The sequence below is a fragment of the Chanos chanos genome, chromosome 15 (assembly GCF_902362185.1).
Source record: "Chanos chanos chromosome 15, fChaCha1.1, whole genome shotgun sequence".
NCBI classification, from domain to species: domain Eukaryota; kingdom Metazoa; phylum Chordata; class Actinopteri; order Gonorynchiformes; family Chanidae; genus Chanos; species Chanos chanos.
The window spans coordinates 6075379-6100887 of NC_044509.1; the positions used below are offsets into that span (position 1 = coordinate 6075379).

General features: G+C 43.0%; 1 protein-coding gene across 1 annotated transcript in view; it reads right to left on the bottom strand.

Moving 5' to 3' along the window:
* LOC115828661 (double C2-like domain-containing protein beta) overlaps positions 1-23610 on the bottom strand; it is a 65357-nt gene extending 41747 nt beyond the window's left edge. The window contains exon 1 of the mRNA XM_030792721.1: positions 23277-23610. Within this exon, the coding sequence (XP_030648581.1) occupies positions 23277-23610 (334 nt within the window). The remainder of the gene's footprint in view (positions 1-23276) is intronic.
* Positions 23611-25509: the final 1899 nt, after the last annotated feature.

The following is a 25509-nucleotide window of genomic DNA, read 5'->3' on the forward strand; positions in this document are numbered from 1 at the left end:
CAATTAGCTAAAAGGGACTTCAACTGAAAATGTCTTCAAAATGTCAAAAAGGTAAAAAAAAAAAATATATAGCGCAAGTAATGCATCCACAAAGACATGACCATTTAGCTAAAAATAAAATAAAAAATCTTCCTTTTCAGTCTTCACTGATCTTCCACAAGATCAAAGACAAGCTGGTTAATTTGACCAGTAAACGTATAGCTATTAGCACCTCTGGGAAAAGCCACTGCTGTGACCCTGCAGATCCTACCTGCTAATTGGGGGTCTCAGAAGGATATGGACCCCTGACCTTCAGACTGTGAGTGTCAGTCAGTCCCTGGAGGACATGCATAGCTTTCATTAGAAGCACACCTACTGATCCGGAAGTGGAGGAACCCACGACAGAACCCCTAGTCTGTACAGCGACAGAGGGAAAAGCCCTGTGACTTTGAAAAGAGAAAATGATAAAAAGGTAGAGCCTGCCTCGGGAGACAACAAGAAGTGCTTCGGAGTGTCATCGACTTCTGCAGTGGCACAGGGAAGGGTAACAAAAGAGGTTGGATGTTCTGGGAAGATGACAAACTTGTCAGTGTGACCCCCCCCCCTTTCCCCCCTTCATGGGGTGAGGTTTGAGTAAGGCAAAACTTGTGTGAGGTTACAGCCTGGCTTTTGACTAACTTAGAGACAGCAGTGTTTCCTAATTTGTTCCTAAAGCCCTCATTATTATAGTCCAACAGCAGCACACCTGGTTGAATTAATCAAAGTCCTGATAATCAGTTAATGAGACAGAATAGGTGCATATAAGCTTGGGCAAATACCAATAACTGAGGAGAAATAAGCCCAAGGCAATAAATTGTGATCAGTGGTTAGGTTGGAGACTGCGAGACGCATTACAGACCCAAAAATTGGAAAGAAAGAAAGAAAGAAAGAAAGGAACAACAGTACCCAATGTTGGTATGACAACTGTATTCTCCCTTATCCAGTAGAGGAATCTTGTGTTCCAAGAGTAAAGGGCTTGCAACCATAACTGTTACTGGGAAAACTGTCATTCTAATAACGTCTTACCGAAAACAACAACAACAACGAAAAAACAAAACAAACAAACAAACAAACAAAAAACCCCCCAAAAAACAAAAACGTGAATATGAGATGGATACTACATAGATTTTGTATGTTAGGGTGATAGCATACGGATGATGATAGCACGTTCACTAAACTCTTATTTAAAAACTCTGAATCCTTTAAGATTTTAGGGTGATAGCATATGGATGGTGATAGCACATTCACTAAACTCTTATTTAAAAACTCTGAATCCTTTAAGATTTTAGGGTGATAGCATATGGATGATGATAGCACGTTCACCAAACTCTTATTTAAAAACTCTGAATCCTTTAAGATTCTCTGCATCGTTAGGTTGAAGACTGAAAACTCTGGAAAACCATCCATCTGTTTGAAAATACTCAGACATGTACAATCCATCAATTTCAGAATAGTGAAGAATTGTCAAGACATACATATCAATATTACATTAAGGAGTTGATCCAAAAAAGAAGAAGAAAAAAAAAAAGCTTAAACGTGGCACAGCATGTAAATACTGTCAGAGAAAAGCTTTAAGTTGAGTTTATCTTAAAAACACAGCTCTGCTCTAGCTCTGACCTGTCCTACGACGGTTGCTTAGAAGCAAGAGCAACAGCAACAGCAAATGGATTCTGGGTGTGAAGTTATGGAAACATGTTGCATACTGAAACATGGTCAAAATGCAGTGACTACAAGCTGCTCTTCTGAGATGCTCTTTTGCCGTGTATTTTAATCCGGGTCTATAAGACGCTGCAGTATGTTCATCCTGTAATTCAACCCTGTCATTTGCCTCTGTGTGGAGAGGTTGTTTTCTTTGAGGTGAAAGAGCCTAGCCAAAATTTGATCTTAAAAGTAAAACTACTATGTTGAATAGACTGCAAATAAATGCCTCTGTGTGTGTGTGTGTGTGTGTGTGTGTGTATGAGAGAGAGAGAGAGAGCGAGAGAGAGAGAGGGGGGGGGAGAGCAAGAGAGAGAGAGAAAGAGTTTTCCATTTGTTGTATTTTAAATCCCTGTAGAGATCACATGTGCAGCCATTAGTCTCTTTCTCTATTCAACAGTCTTTCAGGTCCTGGCAAACTCCGCGGCCGTAATGATTTTCTTATTGATGGATGAGGGGTTAGTCTGGATTAATAGCAGTTAGCTGAATCACAGAGCAAAGAATGAGCCACACCAACGCACACTGTCTTCTCTCTATATACTCATGTATCACCACATAAACACACACACACACACGCACACATACATACACACATACATAACACACATGTGCTCGCACACATACACATACATACCCACACACACATACGCACACACACACACCCAAACACAAACACCCCCCCCCCCCCCAACATTCAACCACACACCCCTACATAGACTCCCCCTCTCCCTCATGCCGATGACTGTAAACACGACATGGCGTGAGCTCTGCTCTCCACGCAGGTGATCGACCAATCAGAGAGCAGGGACGGACACGGTGCTGTTTTGTATGGGTCTAATCACTCCTGTTCCTCCAGAGTAGCACCTGTGTCACAGCAGGGCTGACGGTCGGGGAGGGGAAGCCGAACCGCAGTGCTGTAAAGCTAACCCTGCCTGTCACCGTCAGTGAGGAATGAAAGGGTGGGGGTGGGGGGGCAGTGTGTGTGTGTCTGTGTGTGAGTGTGTGTGTGTGTGTGTGGGGGGGGGGGGGGGGTGTAGTTTGGATGGGGGGTGGGGGGTGTGGGAGCAAAGAGTGAGCAGTAAAAAGCTTTCTGTATTCTGGCCTCGCGCCACAAACACTCAGAGAGGGAGGACATAATCCTGCCGGATTCCTGGGGTATCACTGGCAGTTACGGCATGCGGCGAGAACGTAAGGGAATAAAGCACAAATCGCTGTCACGCGGGGGAAAAAAAACACCCTGTCCTCACACATGACTTCCTATCATTTAGGATGACTGTAAAAACAGGTGTCAGCCTCACGGTACACAGAATGATCAATGTTGCACACAGGGACACACACAAAAAGATACACACACACACCTACACAGATAGACAGACAAGCACAAACACACACACACACACACACACACACACACACACACAAACACACACAGACAAGGACACACATCCAGGCACAAACGCAGGCACGCATGCATACGTGTTTGTATTCACATCTTCTTCATATCTTCTGAATCTTCACCGATTCCCACTTTGCTGTAAGTAAAGAATAATGACCTTACCTTAACCTTAACCGTGACCCTGACCCGAACCTTAACCAAAGATATGTTTTGGCATGTTTTTTTTGTTTTACCAGTAACAATATCTTGTAGAAATAAAAAGCTTTAAAACTTGTGGAGACCTGCAAATGTCCCCCTTAAACCATCACTTTTTTATATCACGGGGACATTTTGTCCACACGGCGTCACAAAAGCATGGTTCACGCACACAACAAAACCAGTATATCAATGTAAATTTCCCCCTGAACAGATAAAAGAAACACAACAAACAAACCAAAAAAAAAAAAAAGGGAAGAAAAGACTATTCTGTCATTTAAAAACAACTGAAAAGCCTGTGGCAAAAACAGCGGCGTGCGCTGAAATATTGCGTGAAATCATTGAAAAGAGCACCCGGGGGTCTGTCGTTTTTATTGTTGGTGTCTCATTCATGGATGACATGCTGAAGGGGCAAAACAGTGCAGGTACAGAAGCCTGCAGGCGCTCAGGCAGGGTACTCTGTCTTCCCCTTACCCATGAAGAATTGAGTGTGTGTGTGTCTGCGCGCGTGTGTGTGTGTGTGTGTGTAGCCTGGGGTAGGGTGGAGTGGGGGGAGGGTGTTCAGAGGAAGGCTTTTGCTCACTGTGGTAACATATCAATGCCTCTCTCATTCTCTATAGTCTTGACTGAGATGGAGATGGTGATGAACCGTGTTTTCGTTATTGACTTTTCAACGCAAAAAAGGCAAATCAGGAAAATGTACTGCCGTTTGAACTGTCACTCGATACTGCAACACAGAGAGGGAGAGAGAAAGACAGAGCATGAGAGAGCGAGAGAGAGACAGAGTAAGAGAGAGAGAGACAGTGTACGAGAGAAAGAGAGAGAGAGATAAAGAGAAAGAGAGAGAGAGAGGGAGAGAAAAGGACAGAGCACGAGAGAGTGAGAGAGAGACAGAGTAAGAGAGAGAGACAGCGTACGAGAGAGAGAGAGAGAGATAAAGAGAAAGAGAGAGAGAGAGAGAAAGACAGAGCACGAGAGAATGAGAGAGAGACAGAGTAAGAGAGAGAGAGAGAGAGATAAAGAGAAAGAGAAAGAGAGAGAGAGAGAAAGACAGAGCACGAGAGAGCGAGAGAGAGACAGAGTAAGAGAGAGAGAGACAGCATACGAGAGAGAGAGCGAGAGTGATAAAGAGAAAGAGAGAGAGAGAGAGAGAGAGAGAGAGAGAGTGCGAGCGAGCGAACGTAAGAGAGGGAGAGAGAGACAGAGTAAGAGAGAGAGAGACAGCATACGAGAGAGAGAGCGAGAGTGATAAAGAGAAAGAGAGAGAGAGAGAGAGTGTGAGCGAGCGAACGTAAGAGAGGGAGAGAGAGACAGAGTAAGAGAGAGAGAGACAGCGTACGAGAGAGAGCGAGAGAGATAAAGAGAAAGAGAGAGAGAGAGAGAGAGAGTGCGAGCGAGTGAACGTAAGAGAGGGAGAGAGCGAGTGAAATTGCCTATAAACTCACCCAAGAATGTTCTGGCCTCAGGAGACATCCAAAAGTTTTATTTCCTTTTTTTTTTTTTTTTTTACAAAGTGAATACTTCTTTTTTTAGGTGAAAGTCAGACACATTACCTCCCCGCAGACATATGCCAACCCCTTTCATCTGGCGTCTGGAGGATGTCTGGGGGGGTACACGTCTCTCTGTAGAAGCCTCATGGTCCACACAACCTATCAGCAGGTTGCAAACACTAGACAGCCCACATAGAGGTGTGCTTGAGGAACAATGCAGTCAGCTGTTTACAAGAAACTGTTTGCTGTCGGCTGGCAGTTTTAGATCTTGCGGCCAGACGTCGTAGATGCTTAACGACCATTTAAGATCAGTCTCCAGTCTCTTAAGGCAACCGTCCTACCAATCAGAAGCTACAATCAATTCAGTTACGACCCTTGATTTAAGACTTCCATGCAGAGGACAGATAGCTCTTGAGAAGCACTAGAGAGTCACACAGGCTCATTTGAGTTGACAGGCCAGGTGGAAAAGGACCTGAATCAATAAACACCTGTCTGACATGTCACACTGCTTTTCCTGCCCCGTGCCACCACTAAAACGGTCAAATTGCCATTTATTTAAGGGTGTCCAACTGTAAGCCACAGGAGATAGAAAAGACCTGGAGGAAATACATGATATAAGGAGATGAATGTCCTTACTGAAGACACATCAAAGATTTTTCAGGAGGGTTCTCGTTCCAGACCTCACCGTGTAAAGATATCTCAACCCCGGTTCTTATTCAGAACTGGTACTTCAGTTTAATTTGTTCATCCTGATGTGTCACTTTTAACCTTAGACATGATTATGAATTCACAAATCTTTTTGCATCTAGAGCTTATCCTTTTTTGGTGAAAAACTTAAGATTTATTCCATTCCAATGATGTCTGGAAGGCACAGGAATGAAATGGTAGTTGGATAAATCGTAACCGTGAATTCAGATATTCTCCCAGGTGATAGCTTCTCCGTACCACTGTTCAAAATCGATAACATGGTAGAATGCAGTTTACAGACCTAATGATTACATCAGGGTCAGGATGAACCGCGATAATAACTGGAGCGAGGCCACTCAAACCTGACTCATGAAAGGACAGGTGTCCATGAACAATCAGACGTGTTCACCACACTCAAAAATCAAATGCTCATAACTGAAGTTGAGACGGGATTGAAGAATCAGAGGAAGCCAAGGTAGACGAAAAGATACAGTTTGTGTAGACTCAGAGTAAAAGAACAAACAGCGGATGGTCAACGGCCAATGGAATTCCTCGCCAAAATTGCTACAGGATGTTCCGAACCTTAAGAAACCAACACTGTTTTGATAAAAAAAAAAAAAAAGAAAAAAGAAAATCATTTGCAACCCAGCAACAGACTCTGAGTCTGGGTCTGGCTGTTCTGTCAGGTGTCAGTACATTCAAGAGAAAGGAGTCAGTCTCCAGAAGGCAGCAGCAGCCTAATGAATAACAACGAGGACTAGATATCTAATTTGCATATTCAGGGCTGTGTCGAGCCTGTGGTAATATGAACGGCAGTCTTAAAGCAAGTGAGGCATATTTTGATACGACCTCGGGAAGTCAAACGAAGGGTATGGTACCCAGCAAAGTTGACCGAGTGAAGAACACCACAAAAATACCGTCAAAAGGTCCAGGTGGCAAGCAGGCGAGTTTCACCGACGTGGACCCGGTAAGGACTTTGTGATTGAGGACCAGCTGACCCTAGGTGAGCTGGGCTGGATTGTTTAGGCATCCCTCGGACAGAACAGAACTGAACAGGGGGTGAAGCAGTTTTTTTTTTTTTTGAAGGATGTGTTTACCTGTTTAAAGATGCTAACCCCTTGAGAAACTAATGTTAGCATTAGAGAAGGCTAAATAATTGGCCATTAACAATTCTGTTTCATCTGAACATTGCTCGACTCACTATGATGCTAGTAGACGGGTGGCCGCATGGTCAAACGTGTGACTAAACCTGATAAAATCGTTTTACCGTTTAATTACAATTTGTCTTTTTCAGCTGTTCTCCTGTCTGTGTCTTAACATGCCAAAAATTCGAAAACCTATAAACCTTACATCCGACATTTGACATTATATTTGAACTTTCCTATCATAAGTCAGCTACTGTCACCAGAGTACACCGTCGTAACTGGGACAAGGGCCTTTCACTCACTTCCCCAAATCTAAACAAACCACCCGCTAATTTTCGATGAAGAATTTAATTGTGTTTTGAAACTCCCAGCGGGACCTCCCTGGTAATTTGACACGAACTGCTAGCTCCTTCCCTCCAGTATACGGCCTGATTGAGCACTGGACATTTTAAAGCCCTAAAATCAACAGAAAATTCATTCTTCCTAACAGTGCATTGTGCAGGTTCAAGAATCAACTTTTTACACTGACGGACAATGACTACGTGGTACAAATTACTTTCGTTAATGAGGAACAAACCAGAACACCCCTGGTGGGTCCAAAATGAACTGGTTCTGCCACAGAATTATTTGAGGACATATACCGGCTGTTCCCAGTATTTTAAGAGGCTCAGGTCCCTATACCACACCTTCATTAAGTGGTCCGGCATTTAAGCTTTGCTTTGGCAATGGGATCAGATGTGCCGTGGATGGATTCTCCATTTATAGATTTGTACCTGTCGAACAGCTTGTACAACATTACAACACCACGTCTCTCCCCTCCCAATTCCACATATTTACACGAGGGTCGTTACACAAACACGCTTTTCCTCGTTCCCCGCCGCTCAAACACAGTGTCAATTCGTTTAATGTCTCAAACTCAATCTGTGCTTTGAAGCACCGCATTTCTGTATGCAGAGTTCTTCAGAACATCTCTGGGTAATTTATAGAGCTCACGGGAAAACTCACATGGGAAAGCGAGCTTATCCGATCTTCCAATGAAGTGTGCAGAGCCAAAAGCTTACTCATGCACACTTTAGGTTATGCATAGTTTAAAGCAATTTGAAATCTCCCATTGACTTCATTACAACACAAACCAACTAGTGTCTTTTTTTTCTCTCGCAGACAACCTGCAAGCATCCGTTCCTTCCTTAGCATCTTCAAGCTCAATACGTTTCTGTTCCGATGCTCTGACTCAACTGGTTGAGAGACTAATGATAATTAATCGATTCAGAGTTGAATGAACGGTTCCACGGTTGTGCAGGACCCAGCAGAACGAGCAGGTTCTGGTGGGCCTTGAAGAAAGGATAGCGAAAGAGACTACGGGAGAGAAAGCATTGATGAACTGCTGTGCTGTGTATGGGAAGCGCTAGCATCTACAGAGTGAGTGACCTCTTCTTTAAGCTACCTCCGTCTGTTAGTAGAACATGTCTCTGAACAATGCTTATGTCAAAATAGCCTGAAATCACACACATGCGCACACACACACACACACACACACACACACACACACACACACACACACACACAAAAAGGAGGCACTCTGTCAAATTGCTCCCGGATAGAGCGGGGATATTTTCAGCCATCGAATTGTGGTTTGAAGAGGGCCTGGGATTTTCAGTAGATATATTTGTATGGATAGATACAGACACCCAGTTGTTTTATGACATGAGGGGTAAGAAGAGGAAAGGCACTGAGAGTGTGTAGCGTGAAGGCTTTATTCCCTGTGTGATGCTTTCGCTATATTTAGTGTTCAAGATACATTGCTTTGAAACCATATGAGACCAGCACATCATAACCCAAAACAATAACAACAACAACAACAACAACAACACAGTCCAACCAATAACACAGAGGCACCCAACTCCCTGCCCCACCTTTATCCTAATATGGAATGTCCAATTACCAGCGATTTAGCAAGTCTACTACTCACACAATAGCCAGCCTTGTGAAGATGAGTACGGTTAGGGTCACTGACTAATATTGAGCCAAATCACTGCATTTGTCTACACTGCAAGTCACATAGTGTCACCAAATGACCTAATATGTTTGGTGGAGAGTACTTTTTAATCTGCTCCACCTGTAGTCACATAGGCACATGATATTAATGACTCATGGACAGGAAGGTGATTACCCCCTGACTGTCCACCAAAAACCGTAGGTGGGGTGTAGCTGGTATTTGAGTTGTCAGCCTTATGATGTAGGATGCACTTCGGCACTTCTGGAGAGTGCTTTGACCTTTAGAGACACAATATTTACCTTAGGAGGCAATGTTTATCTTATTAAAAAAAAAAATCCTCCATCATAAGTTTACTCACTCAAAAACTTAACGTTTTTTTTTTTCCAAAACTGCAATTTTTTTTTTTTCAAAAAAATGTGCAGAAGCCTATGCCAAAGCAAGCATTCACAATTTCTCCAAAAGATCCACGTAGAAGTTTCCAGAACCTGCACCCAGTTATCTTCCCAACCTCCCTGCAAGAAAAAAAAAGAAAAAAAGAAAAAGAACAAACAGACGACAGACGGCTGTTGGCCGATAGAACAGTACCTACGGCGCGTCCACTCCTGACTGCTTACCCCCTGCGGGGGAGAGGTGGGGCCCGATAGCGGCGTGTCAGTTCGGCAGAAGACGCTAACAGCAGAACCTCGGCGAAGCCACGCGTTTCCTTTATCTCCCCCTCGCAGGGAAAGAGACTACAGCACGCGCTGTCAAACACAGCCATCATGCTGACAGCCCTTCAGCGAAAAAAAAAAAAACAAAACCCAAAACACCCAGCACAGAGCAGCAAAGCACAGTGCAGTAAACCCAATCAATACACAGCCCCCATACTCTTACACGCTGCCTTCCCAAATAAGGGCTCTCGTATCATTAGTACTAATTACAACACTCACATTAGGGGCCGGTGAGGATGCACTTTTCAGTTAGGCCGTGATTACTTCTACCCTGTTAGACGAAGAAACCAATCAGCCTTGTATAAGCGACTTGCACTCCTATGGTCACCCCCCCCCCGGTCGAGTAGGTTGCGGTGTTTTGGTCTTAGGCTGTAATTCATTATTGTCTATAGACATGCTTTGGGTGTTGATTTTGTAATGGTCCTCCTTGTGGCCTCTGTCGAAATGACATGATTTTGAAGTCATACAATGACACTGTCATGTTGCCTGACTGGAAGGAGGAGACGTCACTTTGCAGCTGGATCAGTTGAACAGTTACATCAGTAAAGTGGACATGAGAGACCTGGAAGATGAGGAGATGACAAGCTTTGAGTATGTGCAGGAGTTTGCAAGAAAGAGAAAGAGAGAGAGAGAGAGAGAGAGGGGCACTCTTCTCCATCAGAAATCTTCATTGATCCTTGTGACTCATTTACACAAACAATCCAAGCAGCTAACTTGGTCATCAGACAAGTGTGTGTTGTCCAAAAAAAAAATATATATAAAAATACCCCCCCCCCCCCAAAAAAAAATCCACACAACACCAATAAAACCGGCCAACATATTCTTCTGATAATGCACTATAAAAAAAAAACAACAACTAATGTGTCAGATACTAATTTTGTGTAGCTAGGATTCACAGTGTAATATTTATGATCACATTTGACAAGTATGAATGTACAGCCAAGTCAAGTCTGTAACTGCTGTAACTGCTTAGCATTTTTGCATTTTGAATTACAGTATGTATAGTCACAGCATTAGCACCTGTGAGTGCCTGCCCGGCACCGCTGTGTCAAACCTGAGAGCGTGACTCAGGAAGACCAAGAGTCTCTGACTGTTTAATAAAAAAAACCTACGGGTGGTCTTTCCTCTCAGCACAGGAGCTGTGAGCCATTGGAATGAGATAGAAATGAAAACTTAATATGTGAGAGTGAGAGAGAGAGAGAGAGCGCAGAACGAATGATCAAAATAATTCATGTGAACAGAAGAACACCGCTGTTCAAGACCTTAAAAGGGTGCTTTGAAATACCAGAATTAGTATAGATTAATATTAAACCAACAATAAGTACGGTGGATATGCTCACCTAGGAATGAGGCAACATTACATAAATGTACGGCTTGCATAGAGAGCTGCCACCCTGTCTATGACAAATGAATTTTTATGAAGCTAGATTGAGTGGGTAGAGTGATGGACTTAAAACCTTGTTTTCTGTGACGGCGACGGGGTGAGCGACGGAGCAATACGTACGCCGAAGGTCCGACCCTCTCACAGAACGCGTCTTACAGGTGAAGAGTCAGAGCGTACACCATGAAAAGAGTCTTTTTTTTTCTTTTTTTTTTTCATTGTCATATCTGATCGAAGACTGTGTCTTTCTAATAACACCATCAGTATTACACTCAGGCTCTGCGAGGTGCACCGAGGGCTTGGCCTATGAATCTAGTCGTGCCGTTTTAGTCCCCTGAAAATCGAACGTTCTCCTGTCCTCTCTCGGCTGAAGCCGGGACATCAGATCAAAGGGAGAAAAAAAATGTCAGTTGGTTTCACAGAAGTAAACCTCAAACGAACAAGACAGACATCATACCTTTATTCACATCTTTGCTATGAGGGATCATCTGGATCGATAAAAATGCGATAAAACCGCTACGTCAACCTTGCGGTATTTCTGAAACATTTTGAATCTAGACTCGCCACACTTGTTTTTCTGAATGTGACCAAAGTTTGAATGTTTGAGGACCCTCTGGGACCCAAAGCCTCTCTGATCGCTGAATGGAGAGGACAAAAAACAGACAGTGAACAGAACTTTTGGTTTGGGTCCAGCATTTGGCACTGGTGGCTTACTGGGCAGATTACGAGATTTAGGCTTATACAGACAGTCTCAGAGCTGTGACCCTCAGACTGGGCATAGAGACTGTCAAAAAAAAAAAACCCCACCATAACCCATTCCTGCTGTCTTCTGTCTCCTCTGTTCTATTCATGACTGGATTGTGAATGACCGACTGTCTTTGTTTATTAACCTAATACACTGAGTTAAAGTGAAATAAATACATCCTCTACCATACTGGACCTGGTCATTACATACAACGGAAAACGTGACGGTAGAATTTTTTAACTGCACATATATAAAACACAAGTAGGTGACAAAGGGAAAATCCGCAGCCCCCAGAAAACAATAGAAGCTCCGTTAGTCATATCTGCAAGACCACATTGTCCTTGTTTTTAATCACGCCCTGACTGTTGAGTCCCAGTGTACTATGTGTGGTTTTAAAAGCAATCTTGGACAAAAAAAAGAGTTTTTTCAGAACGCCACAGGCTCCATTTAAATGCTAATGTGAATGTTCACAGTTATAATTAGGATTCACACTTCTTCAAACATTCGCAACGTTTTGAAACGGAAGATACATTAAAAAAAAACCAAAAAAAAAAAACATCTACCATATCTACTACACGGTGTGTTTGGGAGGGTAAGGAAGAACTATTCTACAGAAAAGACCACTGCATTTAATGACCATGTAAGACTCACAACCGTGACTTAGAAAAGACAACGCAAGATGTTGCAACATGTTTATTTCATGATCACGCTTGTGTCAATGGATTCGACCACTTCAGCCAAGCAGTCTGTACCCTTTTAGAATTCATAAAACAAACCCAAAAACATCTCAATGGCTAAACCTTTCTTAGAGAAATTCACATGTGGATAAGGGCTTGCCAGGAAATACAATGCTACTCATAACATATCAGAGCAAATGTTACTTAAAACTGAATAGTCTTTCCCCCTACATTCCCTGGGAGCTAAGGTTATGGCTGCTAGATATGTTTTGACTCCATATTAATTTTCGCTGGTCTTTATGAGACGTCCTTCACGTGTAAGTCGGGATGGAACAGAAAGCAGACGCTCTGTTGGTTCAGCCCAATGAGACTGTGACATTCAGAGGATCTTACGTTAGACAGTAAGGGCTGCCAATATCCAGATTAGGCTTTTATAGAGGACATTCATTTGTTTTAACACTTGAGTCCATCATAACCTATACCTTGGCATTCGCTGGTAGAAGGTTTGTTTGATTAAACTCTTTCATTTTATTATGTTATATATGTATTTAATGTTTCATGAAAACGCTAAATTTCAATAACCTCAAAACTATACATATCCACCATGATGTTCGCGATCTTGGCCGTGTTGTCGGGTAAATTTCCAGATAAATAATTTCTAAATGTTAAATGGTGGGAAAAAAAGAGCCCAACGATCGATTTCTCGCCGGTTCAGGGTTTTTCTGAATGATGTGAATCATGTCAATACTTCTCTTATTCGTCCCTACAGGAAACTGGACATGCAGCATCTTCAACACTGGCCCCCAGAACAGCATGTAGAGCTAAACCCTGTATACTGATATACTTCCTGTATTCTAAAATTTCAACAGAAATATTGGTAAATATTATTCTTCCACAACTCGGTATGAGGGCAATTGTGACGTGTTATGTACAAGGAGGCAATTGTCAAAATGAGCCTGTGTCTCGACTTCTCCTTCAAGTATTTGGCAGAGGCTTGAAACGTTCTTCATTCTCAGCGTTTGTAAAGAAAAACAAACAAACAAACAAACAAAAAACGCTAAACGCAGCAGAAATTACAAACACAGAGGGAGAAAGCTACTTATACACAAAGGAGTTTCAGCAAATAAAACATTAGCTCTTCAAAGAAAGCTGCTTCGCAGAAATGAAACAGGCTTTCCAAAAAAAACCAACAGTGACACCACGGCTGTTTATTACAAACAGACAGATACAGAGAAAGGGAGAGAGAGAGAGAGAGAGAGAGAGAGAGAGGGAGAGAAGCTAACATATGACACATTATACAATTCTCTAATCCTACACAGAGTCGAGGAACTTACGTAAGAGAGTGTGTGTGGAGTGTGTGGAGAGGCTGTCGGTCAGGTTGGACATAGGGAGATCGAAAGCGCTGTTAAGGAGATGGGAGGAAAGCGGAAGAGACGGCGCAGTGGTAACGTAAAAGGAACAGACCTGCTCGCGTCGAGCGTATGTATGGAGAAGCTGTTCGTCAGCCCTGTTTCTGACCCGGCGGGTTCAGTCTGCGACCATGCAGAGCTTCATGCAAAAGGTCTGTGGCATCCATAAGATTAAGACGGGACATATCTGTCCTTGTCTGGCCTTGGCAAAGCAGCCAAACGCCCTTTCAGTAACAGACCTCTCTATCTAACGCCTCTCGCACGAGAAAAAAAAATCCCATTATGTAAATGGTAAATGTCGAAAATGTAAGCTTTGAGATTGGGTTCTCCGTGGGAGAAGGGAAAGAGAGGAAACAGGTTGTTTCTTCACAACGTGACGCATAGAGATGCAACAAATGTCAAAAAGCCAGCGAAAGCATCAGACTTGTAAATGAAATGCCAAGAAGCGGCGTGCTAGCGAAAACAGAAAACAGAAAACTGTAGTGTTTCACCTGTGATAGACCCCCCCCACCCCAACACCTAAATGAAAGTCTGTTGGTCCCCCGTTTGCTGGTTTTTAGATTGCCGTGCGATCTTTTGTAATGCAATCGAAGAGTAAAGCCCCTGTTTAATGAGCCGACTGACAGTCTGTGCCGTGAGCTCGACTCGCCTCTATAACGGATCGCGGTCACAATCGCTGGCCTGTGTGATGTGGATCTGCATGAGAGAGAGTGAGAGAGAAGATTAACCAATCGCGGTGTGACGCGGCCTAACATCAGAACCGCTTGCTAAGAACCCTGGGAGCGAACAGAACAGATGCTGATAAACTAAAGTCAGGCAGAGACAGCGAGTTGCACGCCGCACAAATGTGAGGACTGGTGGTCTTCTGTGATGAATTTAAGTGTAATTTAACTGCGTCTCTGAATGAACTTGAGCCGAGAAGCAGACTATGCATAGTCGCTCCGTACGCAGAGCCAAAATAAAAGGTTTCCTGTTAGTCACTTGGCAAGTAAATCAAGTTGGTGTTCAAGCAATGTTTGGACTGCATAATGCACTGCTGATTTCAGCGTAGCATAGCTCAGGAAACACTAGAGCCTTCACTTCTTATCAAAATAACCGCCACCTACACAAGTTTTCAAATAACCCATCCGTTTCTGTGCATCTTACGAACAGAGATAAACATATGTTCGGTGAAATGTTGAACGACTTCGTGCAGCGGTGTAAAGAGAGATACTGCTTACAGTTAAATTAAGAAACAAATGCACAGGGTACTGATTTAAGGTGTAAAAGGTGATCTACTGTACCTCTTTCCTCTCTGACTGGAGAAATGTGAAATCCTGTACATTGCTGGGGTTTCGTACTGACAATAAACTTAGGCAGTGTACAGACATTGATCCATTTCTTTAAAAAAAACAAAAAAAAGTTCATGAGGGACTCCGGCTTGTAGGCAAACTTTGCTCTTTTAATGTTGGTCTAAAATAACAAAGAAAAAAAAAAAAGTTAGGTGTGTTTTATTAAACTGCTCTGGCAAGTATTTTGTTCTGTACTCAGTTCTGTCTACTGAAGTAGGAACATGAAAAAGGTTTTATGTTATGTTAAAATAACTCATTAGACATGCCAGTCCAGCTGCTGGGTGCTCCTCTGAGGGCTTTTAAGACTGTGAATGAGTCACATATGTTGCTAATGTTAATAAACTTTCATAACCAACTGTATTGTTTTGAAGTAGGACAGATTCCCCCCCGGTGGCTGACCTCCGACGCAAGTTTATAAAATAAATTGTTTTAAGACCTCTCCTTCTTCCCGCAATATTTTTCTGTTTTTAAACTAGTCTTCACGACTACTACATAATGTACATAATTATGTAAAGCATGCATACAAGTCTACTTGACCCTACTGTACTCTTCTTCACTCTTCACTGTTCTACTCTGATTTACTCTATTTGACTTCACTCTTCACTGTTCTACTCTGATTTACTCTATTTGACTTCACTCTTCACTGTTCTACTCTGATTTACTCTATTTGACTTCACTCTTCACTGTTCTACACTGATTTACTCTTTTTGACTTCACTCTTCGCTGTTCTACTCTGATTTACTCTATTTGACTTCCCTCTTCACTGTTCTACTCTGATTTACTCTATTTGACTTCACTCTTCACTGTTCTACTCTGATTTACTCTATTTGACTTCACTCTTCACTGTTCTACTCTGATTTACTCTATTTGACTTCACTCTTCACTGTTCTGCTCTACTGTACTCTGTGTTTGGGGTCTGAGCTGGTGCTTTTCTGGACTAAAAGTCAAGGTTCTTTGGGCAGAGTGATGGAGGCAATGGTGATATCGATATGGGTCTCCACGAGCGCACTGCAGATAAACAGATCCACACCTCCCATCTTAAAGGGGCCGCGCCACCATTTTCTGCCCCTTAATCAATTACAAAAAAAAACAAACCCTCACTGTTATATAGTGAGAAAATGTTCATTTACGTATATGTCAAAAGGATCCGGTGCCTGTCACTCTGATGAGCAATTCTGTGTTCAATCAAGACAAATTACCTTCAGCAGGTGACTGATGTGTTGATTGATTAGAGTCTATATATCTGAGAAAGTCAGGCGAGTAAAAACTGTCAAAATGTGCCCATTGGGATTTCTGTTCAGGTTTGCTTCCACTGTGTGACAGAGCTGGTCGCCGCACAGTTACACTGGGAGATTCAGGGTTGTCACACACACACACACACACACACACACACACACAGACAAACACCATTGTAATGTCACACTTCAGCTTCAACAATGCTCACTTCCCAGTTTCTCCAATATGAGATCACAGGTATTACAGAGGGATTAGCATTACGATGAGATCAGGGCCTGAAAGGTGAGAGACTAGGTGCAAAATGTGTGTGTGTGTGTGTGTGTGAGTGTGTATGTGTTCATATGTATTTCTCCCTCTCTCTCTCTCTCTCTCTGTGTGGGCTTGTATGCATTTCTCTGTGTGTGTGTTTATGTGTGTGTGTGTGTGTGTACTGAGGCCTGCTGTGAACTACCATGAGCAGTACAGGTTTCAGTGGGAGTGGCTAAAGATGAAGAAATGAGTGAGCAGAGCTTTGGTAAGTACTCAGAGCTCTAATGGCCCATCTAGAGACACGGGCAAGGCTGCAGGCGATGGAGTGAATAAGATTTCCACAAACACTTCTGAAAAACCGACAAGATATTTTACCCGCACAACCTATTGTTTATCTTAAAACTTATCACACACCACACTCCTGAGAGGCAATTTGTTCTCAAATACTGACTAAGTACATTAAACACTTATTAAATGCCCAATTCATTCTGAATAGTGTGGCATATACGTCTTTGTTAAATAAGAAGTGTTCTAGGCCCTTGTCCAAGCTGATATTAATCAAGAACAGCTATCTCATTTTATCTTAAGAGACTGTTCCACTAATACTGTATTGAGAGTGTTTCTCAATGATAATGCGCAGACTTGTTTGGTGAGTAATGACTCACATTTCACCCCGAGAGACACACAGAATGGTGTAATAACCCATCGGAGAATGTAAAGCTGGCATTCAGCATAATCATAAATGCCAGATGGCATTGCCTTTAAACCATTAATGCACTGGTAGAGAAATAAATTGACGCCGAGTGTAATTGATTCGCAAATGGGTTTTCAGGTGAACGGGGGGCTCTCTCTCCGAACGATGTGGAGACAGTCTCGGAGAAAGGTAAACAAAGTGAGTCATCGTTCAGGGGACGATTTGGATGTAACAAACATAAGCGCGTCGGGTAAGCGATGCCATGAGTGTACACTTCATTCGTAATCTCTCACACGTCTTCATGTTCTTTTCATCGGCTCTCCTACAGTGTGCTGTGTTTATTTTCCTTATTATCACCTTAGCACCAAATATTTAGTTTACAGAAATGAGAGGTTAAAAAAAAAAAAAGAAGAAGAAGCTAAGCTTAGCTTTTTGCTCTATAACCGAGGAGAGAATATAATGATCTTAACAGCGGATTGAAACATCATCATCATCAGGCAGGGATGTTCAATTTATTAGATGTCTCTTCAAAGTCATTAGACCGCTCAAAAAAAACTAATCTGGAATGGCATCGTTCATTCATTCTAATTTTAATTAAGCCGGAGAGAAACTTCGGAATATTCCGGAGAGAGAGAGAGAGAGAGAGAGAACATGACATGTCATTTTGTCTGTCACTACGCTGTCATCACAGTTGTCAAAGCAGAATGCTACGTGTATGCTTACAAAAAGCCTGTTTGTACAGTCTTCTTCTCTTAGTTCTCAACCAGTGAAAGCCACACAAGCTCGAAAAAGAATTGTAAACTACCAGTGGTAGAAAGTCACTTCCAGGAAATGTACACTGTTAGTAAAGCTGTGTGACCTTAGGGTGAAAGTATTGTGGGGGCTGATGTGGTGCAGAAATACATGGCCAAAACCCAGTGCTGATTTCATCAATTATAAATGATCTATTATCTTCAGCACATACAATAGGATTGCTATTCTAAATGCCATGTTTTAATATAAATAAATTGGGTTCTTTGGGGTTTTTTTTGTCACAGGCCAGCCTCAGTTGGGTTGCTTAGAATGCCTCCTCCTCCTCCTTCTCCTCATCGTCATCATCATTAATCCATGTCCTGGCCTGCGATTAGTCTCATGTGCCTGTATGTCAGAAAGTTCCGGAACAAACTATGAAGAGGTGCCAAAGCAGAGACAAAGAACACAAGGCACAAAAACAAAAAAAAAAGAAAGGAAAAAACATCATTGACAATCACAGATGGCTGATGAGCCCTCCGAGTTGCCGTGACAGCCATTGTGACCATGTGAAGAGAGAAAACAAAAATAAAGAGAGAGAGAGAGAGAGACAGTGAGCGAGATAAAGAATGTTTGTGTATCTTTTTTTTTTTTCCGAGGGGAGGAAAAAAAAAAAAAGAAATAAAAAAAACATAGTTTACCCCCTACACAAAAGTAATTACAGCCAGCAGGGCCAGAGATGAAGAAAATAAGCAGGGTTATACTTTTATCAGGATCTGTCTGGACCACTGAGCCCCGGGCCAGTGGATACAGTCCATTCTCTCCTATTATCTGACGACAGCTTGCAGATAGATTCTTAATAGGATTCTACAGGAGGCTATGAAGAAGCTTCTGGAAATCCTCCTTATACCTGAGTGTGCCTTTGGTGCCCACAGCTGAGAAAAACACCACCGATACGTACTCTTATAATATAATGACAATAATACCCCCCCCCCCCCCGCCCCACCCCCCGCCCAGCTTAAGTTGTGCGTGAGAATATATCGTTTGAGTTACGCCGTTTCTTTGAGCAGGCCAAGTTTCGAATGCACCTACTGTAGAAATAATATTGTACCACAAATTAGAGGGAATGGGAACAGTTCAATTATTTATCAATTTCAAATAATAGCTTTAGTGATTTGATTCGGTCCCTAAAAAGAAAAAAAAAAAAAAAGGCTGCATGCCTGAAACCAAATGAATTGAGACAAAATATTATCTGTGATTGTGGGTTTTTTTTTTTTTTGTCACGGAGGCGCGATTACAGAAGCAGTCGAACGGGGAAATCAGATCTTACGCCCCGCTCATCTGCTTGCGGTTTTTCTCCGTGCTTGTATCGAAAAGTTACCCTCTAATGAACGCGTGCCGCTGTGGAAACATGGAGAAGTGGAGGAGAAGAGCTCCGTTTAGTCAGAAGACCTGATCTCCCCGCTCTGGAGGTCTCTGGAGAACGGACTAATTAATGAACTCCTGATCAGATGTGATCTGATTGGCCCGAGCAGGGGGTGCTCAGTGGGTAGTGCACTTTTCCGTTTCAATTAAAATCCAGGTTGACAAAAAAAAAAAAAAAACAGATCAGGAGAAACGTTGCTTTTGGCTGGCTGCTCCTCCACATGCAAATTTGCCAATCTGGTAATGCCAAAGTGCAGATCTCTCAGCAGGAGATTGTACAAAGAGGGACCGCTGGCCAAACGGGGAGGTGGGGTGGGGGGGGGGGGGGGGGCCCGGTGACACGCTAATCACGATATGGGTCCGGTCTCTGAGAGGCTATTCAGCTTGAAATATGCTTAAAATCAGTGTGAAACGCCCCGAAACACTGGGCAAAGAGAAAGACCCTCACTGACACAAGAGTCCAGAACTCTTCAGGCTAACAACCTCCGCTAAGTGCAAAAGAGTACAAAAAAATAAAGGTCAATTACCATACAGTATGAGTCATCAACCTTATGCAAGCTTGACCAGTGTATATATGTTGATGTTTTCTTTCCAGAGGGCAAAGTATTATCTTGGTCTGCTTCGCTGTTCATCTCAGTTTGATCTCAGTTTGTTCTATGTTCTCAAATATGGCACGAACCACTGAATTATTATCTTTTGTGGATGAACATCTAATCAGTTTTCATACTAGTTATGTCACCCACAGGAATGATGAGGTTTCTGTCAGAATGTGACTCTCAAAGAGAAAGCAACATTGTCAAAGTCATGCCAACTACAGTCATAATAGTGTCTGTTTTTTTTTCTTCCCATATCTAGAAGTATTACATGATTTCATTGGTGGCTCAGGGACTTCTGTGCTGTCATTTTGTTCCAGGTCAAATAATCCTTTAAAACTCTGCTGCCTCTGGATTTGGCTCAAAAAAAGTGCTGACTTTGATTCCGTTTATGTAATATGTTCAACAGCTGTGATTTATGATGAAGCCACAAAATCTACTTTTCAAATCTCCTTTGAATGTCTGGTCTACTCTGACTGATGCACTGCCTTCTCTGTTAGCACACGCTGTTCTGATGCTACACTGCAAACCGAATTGCAGTCTATTTCTGGACAAACCATAGCCCAATGAGGTGGTAAGTCATGCCACGCCCATCAGTGGATTAAAAAAACAAAGAAATAAACCAACCAACCAACCAACCACAACAACAACAACAACAACAACAACAACAACAACAACAACAACAATACCCCCCCCCCCCCAAATCATTTTTTTGCTGCCATAATTTGAACATTAATACTGATATGATGAAAAACAGTAGTGTAGTGAACAGTAGTGAATAAAACATTTTAATGTTTAAGTAAGAGAATTCCAGTGGGGCATTTGTTGTATGGCCACTAGCTCTTAGCAACTTCACGGAGCATCAGAATCAGAAATCGTTGCACAGGGCAGAGATGTTTTTGAAACTTGAAAATGACAAGATGAGGGGGCCCTACACATCCGTTCGCGCTAACACTTGAGGGAGAAAGCCTTGAACGCTTGCATCCACAGTTTTCATTCATTTAGGTGGAGTCTAAAACCCAATATCCTCAGTGTGCATCCAGCAATCTACAGTGTTGGGGGTAATCCACTGAGAATGCGACGAGGCTGTGGCCTCTGAAGACGCCATCCCCAGGCGATGGGTATGTTGAGTGCTCACGGGCAATTTGTGGGTTGCATCAGTCTAAAGTGGCATGTTTTTCCAAAGCATCCCTGTTTGGTGGATTCAAATGAATGGGTCAGAGGAGGTACTTGTGCAGAGATAAACAAATAATTACATAAATAAATTAATAAATGCACTCCTGACAATCTGATGATTTGCTTTTGGGATCCATACTTAGCTAGCTACATTTTGCATTTATCTCCTTTTGAGTAAATCGGCGTTAATAAGTTATTCAACTTTATTTTTCTTTTCTACTGATAAGAGTGTTGTACTAATTGGGTAACAGAAAGACAAACTGCTTTAATTTGTACATTATCAAATCAGTACCCTCTAATAAAATATAATTTTCAATAAATGCTAAAATTATGCTTAGAAATAGATTTCTCTTTCTGTCAGAGACCGGAATTTGGCATTATAAATTGTTTATGGAGATTTTAACAGTTGGTTATTACCAGTTGTTTCTAAGCTACCTGTTGCGCTCTACAACATCCTGCTTATCAAAGTCTCTCTGACTGATTCCATTGGGCTTTTGGGGTAATTAGTCATTCCAGGCGAGAGAGAACAATTAGCAGAGATGTATTTTACATGTGTCATACTACAAGAAAGCGAATGATTCCGTAATTTGGCCATCAGCACAGGTATCTGAGTTAGGCTGGACTTCAGCAGCAGTCTGACAGCTGAGGGCAGTATTGTGGACTGTGATTATAGGAGCACATGTATCGTGGACCTGGTGGATCAGAGGGGCACTCTGTGTAATCTATCTTCATAAGAGACAGTCACACATGATACATACCAGTGCATTCTCCGTCACTAATCATGCACTGCACATGCACACGCACACATACACACAGACCACACACACAGTCTCACGCACTTACATACGTGAGTAGCTACACACACACACACACACACACACACACGCAAAGCTACTCACAAAAACACATAAACATGCACACTCTCGCAGATGCGTGCATGCAAGCTCCACACAAACATGCACGCACACAAACAAACACACACACACACACACACGCACACACACACACACACACACACACACACACACACACAAACACACAACATGCACTTTCTCATTAAAAAGAGATGAGAGGTAGCATCTGCCTGCTAATTTGATAATCTCGTGACACAGATATCACCGTGTAAGTGCAATTCATATTGATTATAGCAATCTACAACACACAGCATGGGATGCAGTTTCACGCGAGTTCAAACAACATTCGTTCTTTTCTCTCCCAAGCGGGCTCCGGAAGGCTCTGGAGATTTCTGCCCTCCCCCGAGTTTAATACGACGTTTTCTGTTTTCTTTCGCCGTTCGTCCCGAGCCTCGCAGGGTGTCAAAGGTCAACATCTGTCCTGTCCCGTCCGATCCCTCACTCTATAGCAATGGGTTGTGGGATTAAGACATAAACTGCGCTGTAGCCTTAAGCCACTTGAGCCTCTGTTAGCATTCCACTGTAAGCCCTGCACCGTGTGGATTAACCCAGTCCAGGTCAGAGCAGAAGAATGTCACAGTAACCCATGTCGCCAGCCATTACCAAATCTACACTGATCAAAAACAACAAAACTCCACTGATTAAAAAGACAGTTAAAGGGTTGTCAAGAGGTGCAAACACACACACACACACACACACACACACACTCACGCACACACAGTCTTTCATTCCTATGCATTAGAGGACACAGATCAGCTATTCTACAGCGGACGCAAACAGATCACTTGACGCCACTTGTAATTAAAAAGAAGATTATTCTAAATTGTCTGAGCGACGAGTATTGAAGATGTGTTGTTTAGATGGCTACTGTTTACGGTTTTCGGAAGAGTGGCAAGAACTGAAAACCACGACGCCAAAACAAATGTGTGGATTGACACCCTGCCTGTCTTGTCTTGTGTGTCTGGGTGCCGTGTGGATGGCACAAGCAACAAATCGCTCCTACCAACGAAAAACATCCTGCCATCTCAGTCACAGCCGTTCAAAGATATGATTCACTGAAGCTGGTCATAAACAACACAGCATTACTCACGTCTATTGTTACGTGTAATTGTTTCGGTCAGAGACGTAGTTCGGCGCAATTAGGGCCAATCTAGCTAGATCTCAGAATCAACTAGAGTCTCATCTGGCAGCAAGCAGAGAGAGAGAGAGAGAGAGAGAGAGAGAGAAAGAGAGAGAGGGAGACGGAGAGAGATAGAGAGAGGAGGACAACTGAGAGGAACACAGCAACAGTTGGCTTTACAGAGTTAAGGCGTGTGCGGCAGGCAGGAGACAGCGCGCTGACAAAGACAGACAGAGAGAGGAAAAGGGAGAGATGTACTCACTGGAGTCGTCTGAGTCGTAGCCCTCCATGTCTGGCTCCTCTTCTTTCTTGCCGGGCGGGGGGGCCGCGGCCGCTCCGAAGGCCCGGTCCAGGTCGTCATCGTCCCGGGCGGGATCCGCGGCGGAGGCGGTGCCTTCGGACTGCTGGCTGGCGGTGGAGGAGCGCAGGGATCCGGTCCGGCTGAGAGCCGGCGGCGCTGTCGGGGGGAGACCCCGCGGGTAGCGGGGAAAATAGTCAGAGATCTGTTTAATGGGTTGAATTGGTCCAGGACACACATCAATAGCCATGTGTTCCTGTATGCTTATGGTCGTCTTCTCGCCTTTGCGTTGTGTCATGCATGCAGCCCTTTAGGAGACAGTCCACCCTGACCCAACGGAGGGGGGCGACGGGGAGAAACAACAAAAGTCAACAAAACTAAAACCAAAGAGAGAAAAAAAAAAAAAAGTAAAAAAAAAAAAAAAAAAAAAAAGATTTCGCTCCTCTTTTAACCGGACTCTTTTTTTTTGGTCTTCTTTTTCTTCTCAGTTTCTCTGTCCCCAAAGAATGGCAAGCAAGCAAGCAAGCCCACCCCCTTGAGAGTGGATCCTATGAGTGTGAGTGTGTATGTATGTGCGTGTGTGTGTGAGTGAGTGAGTGAGTGAGTGTGTGTGCGCGCGTGTGTGTAATCGTTGCAGTGGGCTACATGGAGAGAGACTGCTGGCTGCTCCCGCACGCTGCAACCATGCCTTCTGCCTCAGAGCACTACAACGCACAGAGTCTGCCGCCGGGGTGAGTGCACGGGAGAAAGACAGAGAGAGAGAGAGAGAGAGAGAGAGAGAGAGAGAGAGAGGGAGGGACAGGATTAGAGAGGGAAGGAGGAGGGATTGGCTGATGTCACTGCTTAGCAACCACACAGTAAACGGGACTTGCCGGTATGGGTACTTAGTTATGCTATTAGTACCTTCCATCTGTTGGAGGGAGGGATCTATGGTGCGTTTCTAAGGAAGCTCAGCTTCATTTGACAGAGAGAGAGAGAGGCAGAGAGAGAGAGACAGAGAGACAGAGAGAAAGGTGGTGTAAGGGGAGACAGGCAGAAATGGGGCGGGGGGGTGCTCTCCTATCCTCTCCTCCAGACTACTTGAGTGTGAAGCAGCCAGACTGTGAGACTCCTCCATCAGCACAGAACTGCGCAGTCACTCTGTGAGCACTGTTCGCCCGTTCGGAGGCAACAGGTGCTAAACAGCTGAGGCAAACGAATCCCCGTTTTTGCTTCAGTGTTTGTTTGCCGAGCGCTGTTACTCTGACAGAACAATAGCGAGGTACGAGGTACCTTTTTTTTTTTTATTTCTATCTACCTTTTTTCTTTTTTTCTTTTGAAAGGAGAACAGAAATAATTGTTCCACTACGCCCGTGACAAAGTGCTGTTAGCCATATTTAAAAAGACAGACTTCAGTAAATTAAACACTACGTTCAGCGGTCTTGTAGCTGTTTGGTTTGTGCTTGGAGCTAAAGGGTTGTGTTAATTAGGGACATGAATTGTACTTCATTAACTACAAGAGTTCTGTTTTCGTATTTTCTGCTAAAAAAAAAAAAAAAAAAAAAGATTCTTGTGGCAAAAGCCCATTACTGCTCACATTATACTGTTCTACAGGACAAAAGAGGACATAATATTGACATTGGGTTAAAAGTCCAAAAATACAATCTCAGTATACAAAGATCAACTCTTGTTGGGAATACCGGGTAGTATGTGGTGCTATTATAGACTAATCAATTACAAGTGAATGTCTCGTGTATGTGGGATGTTGGTTAAAAAGCACTGCTGGTGATTAATTAATGGAGGCTAATGAGGTAAAATCCCCCGGCGGTTGTTCCAGTTGTGGTGAAATTTGGTAAAAAAAAAAAAAAAGAGAGAGAAGAAGAAAAAAGAGAGAGAAGATAAAAAGGGTGAGACATGGTGAGAGCATGAATGCTATTCGGCAAATGACACCATGCTTCTCTTTCAGTTTGTGACTCAAAGCCAAGGGGCTGTGTCATTAGTGGAGAGAGAGAGAGAAAGAGAGAGAGAAAGGAAACAAAAAAAATGTGTAAATAAATATATTAATCACAACCCCTCTGAATGGAAATTAGGTGATTCAGTGCAATTAATTGACTTGAGTAATTAAGGAGTCACCACGGTGCCTGCCATAATTCTTTGGTGGAAAACACTCAACGAGAATAAACCTCATTAATTTTCTGTCTATTTTTAAAATCCCTTC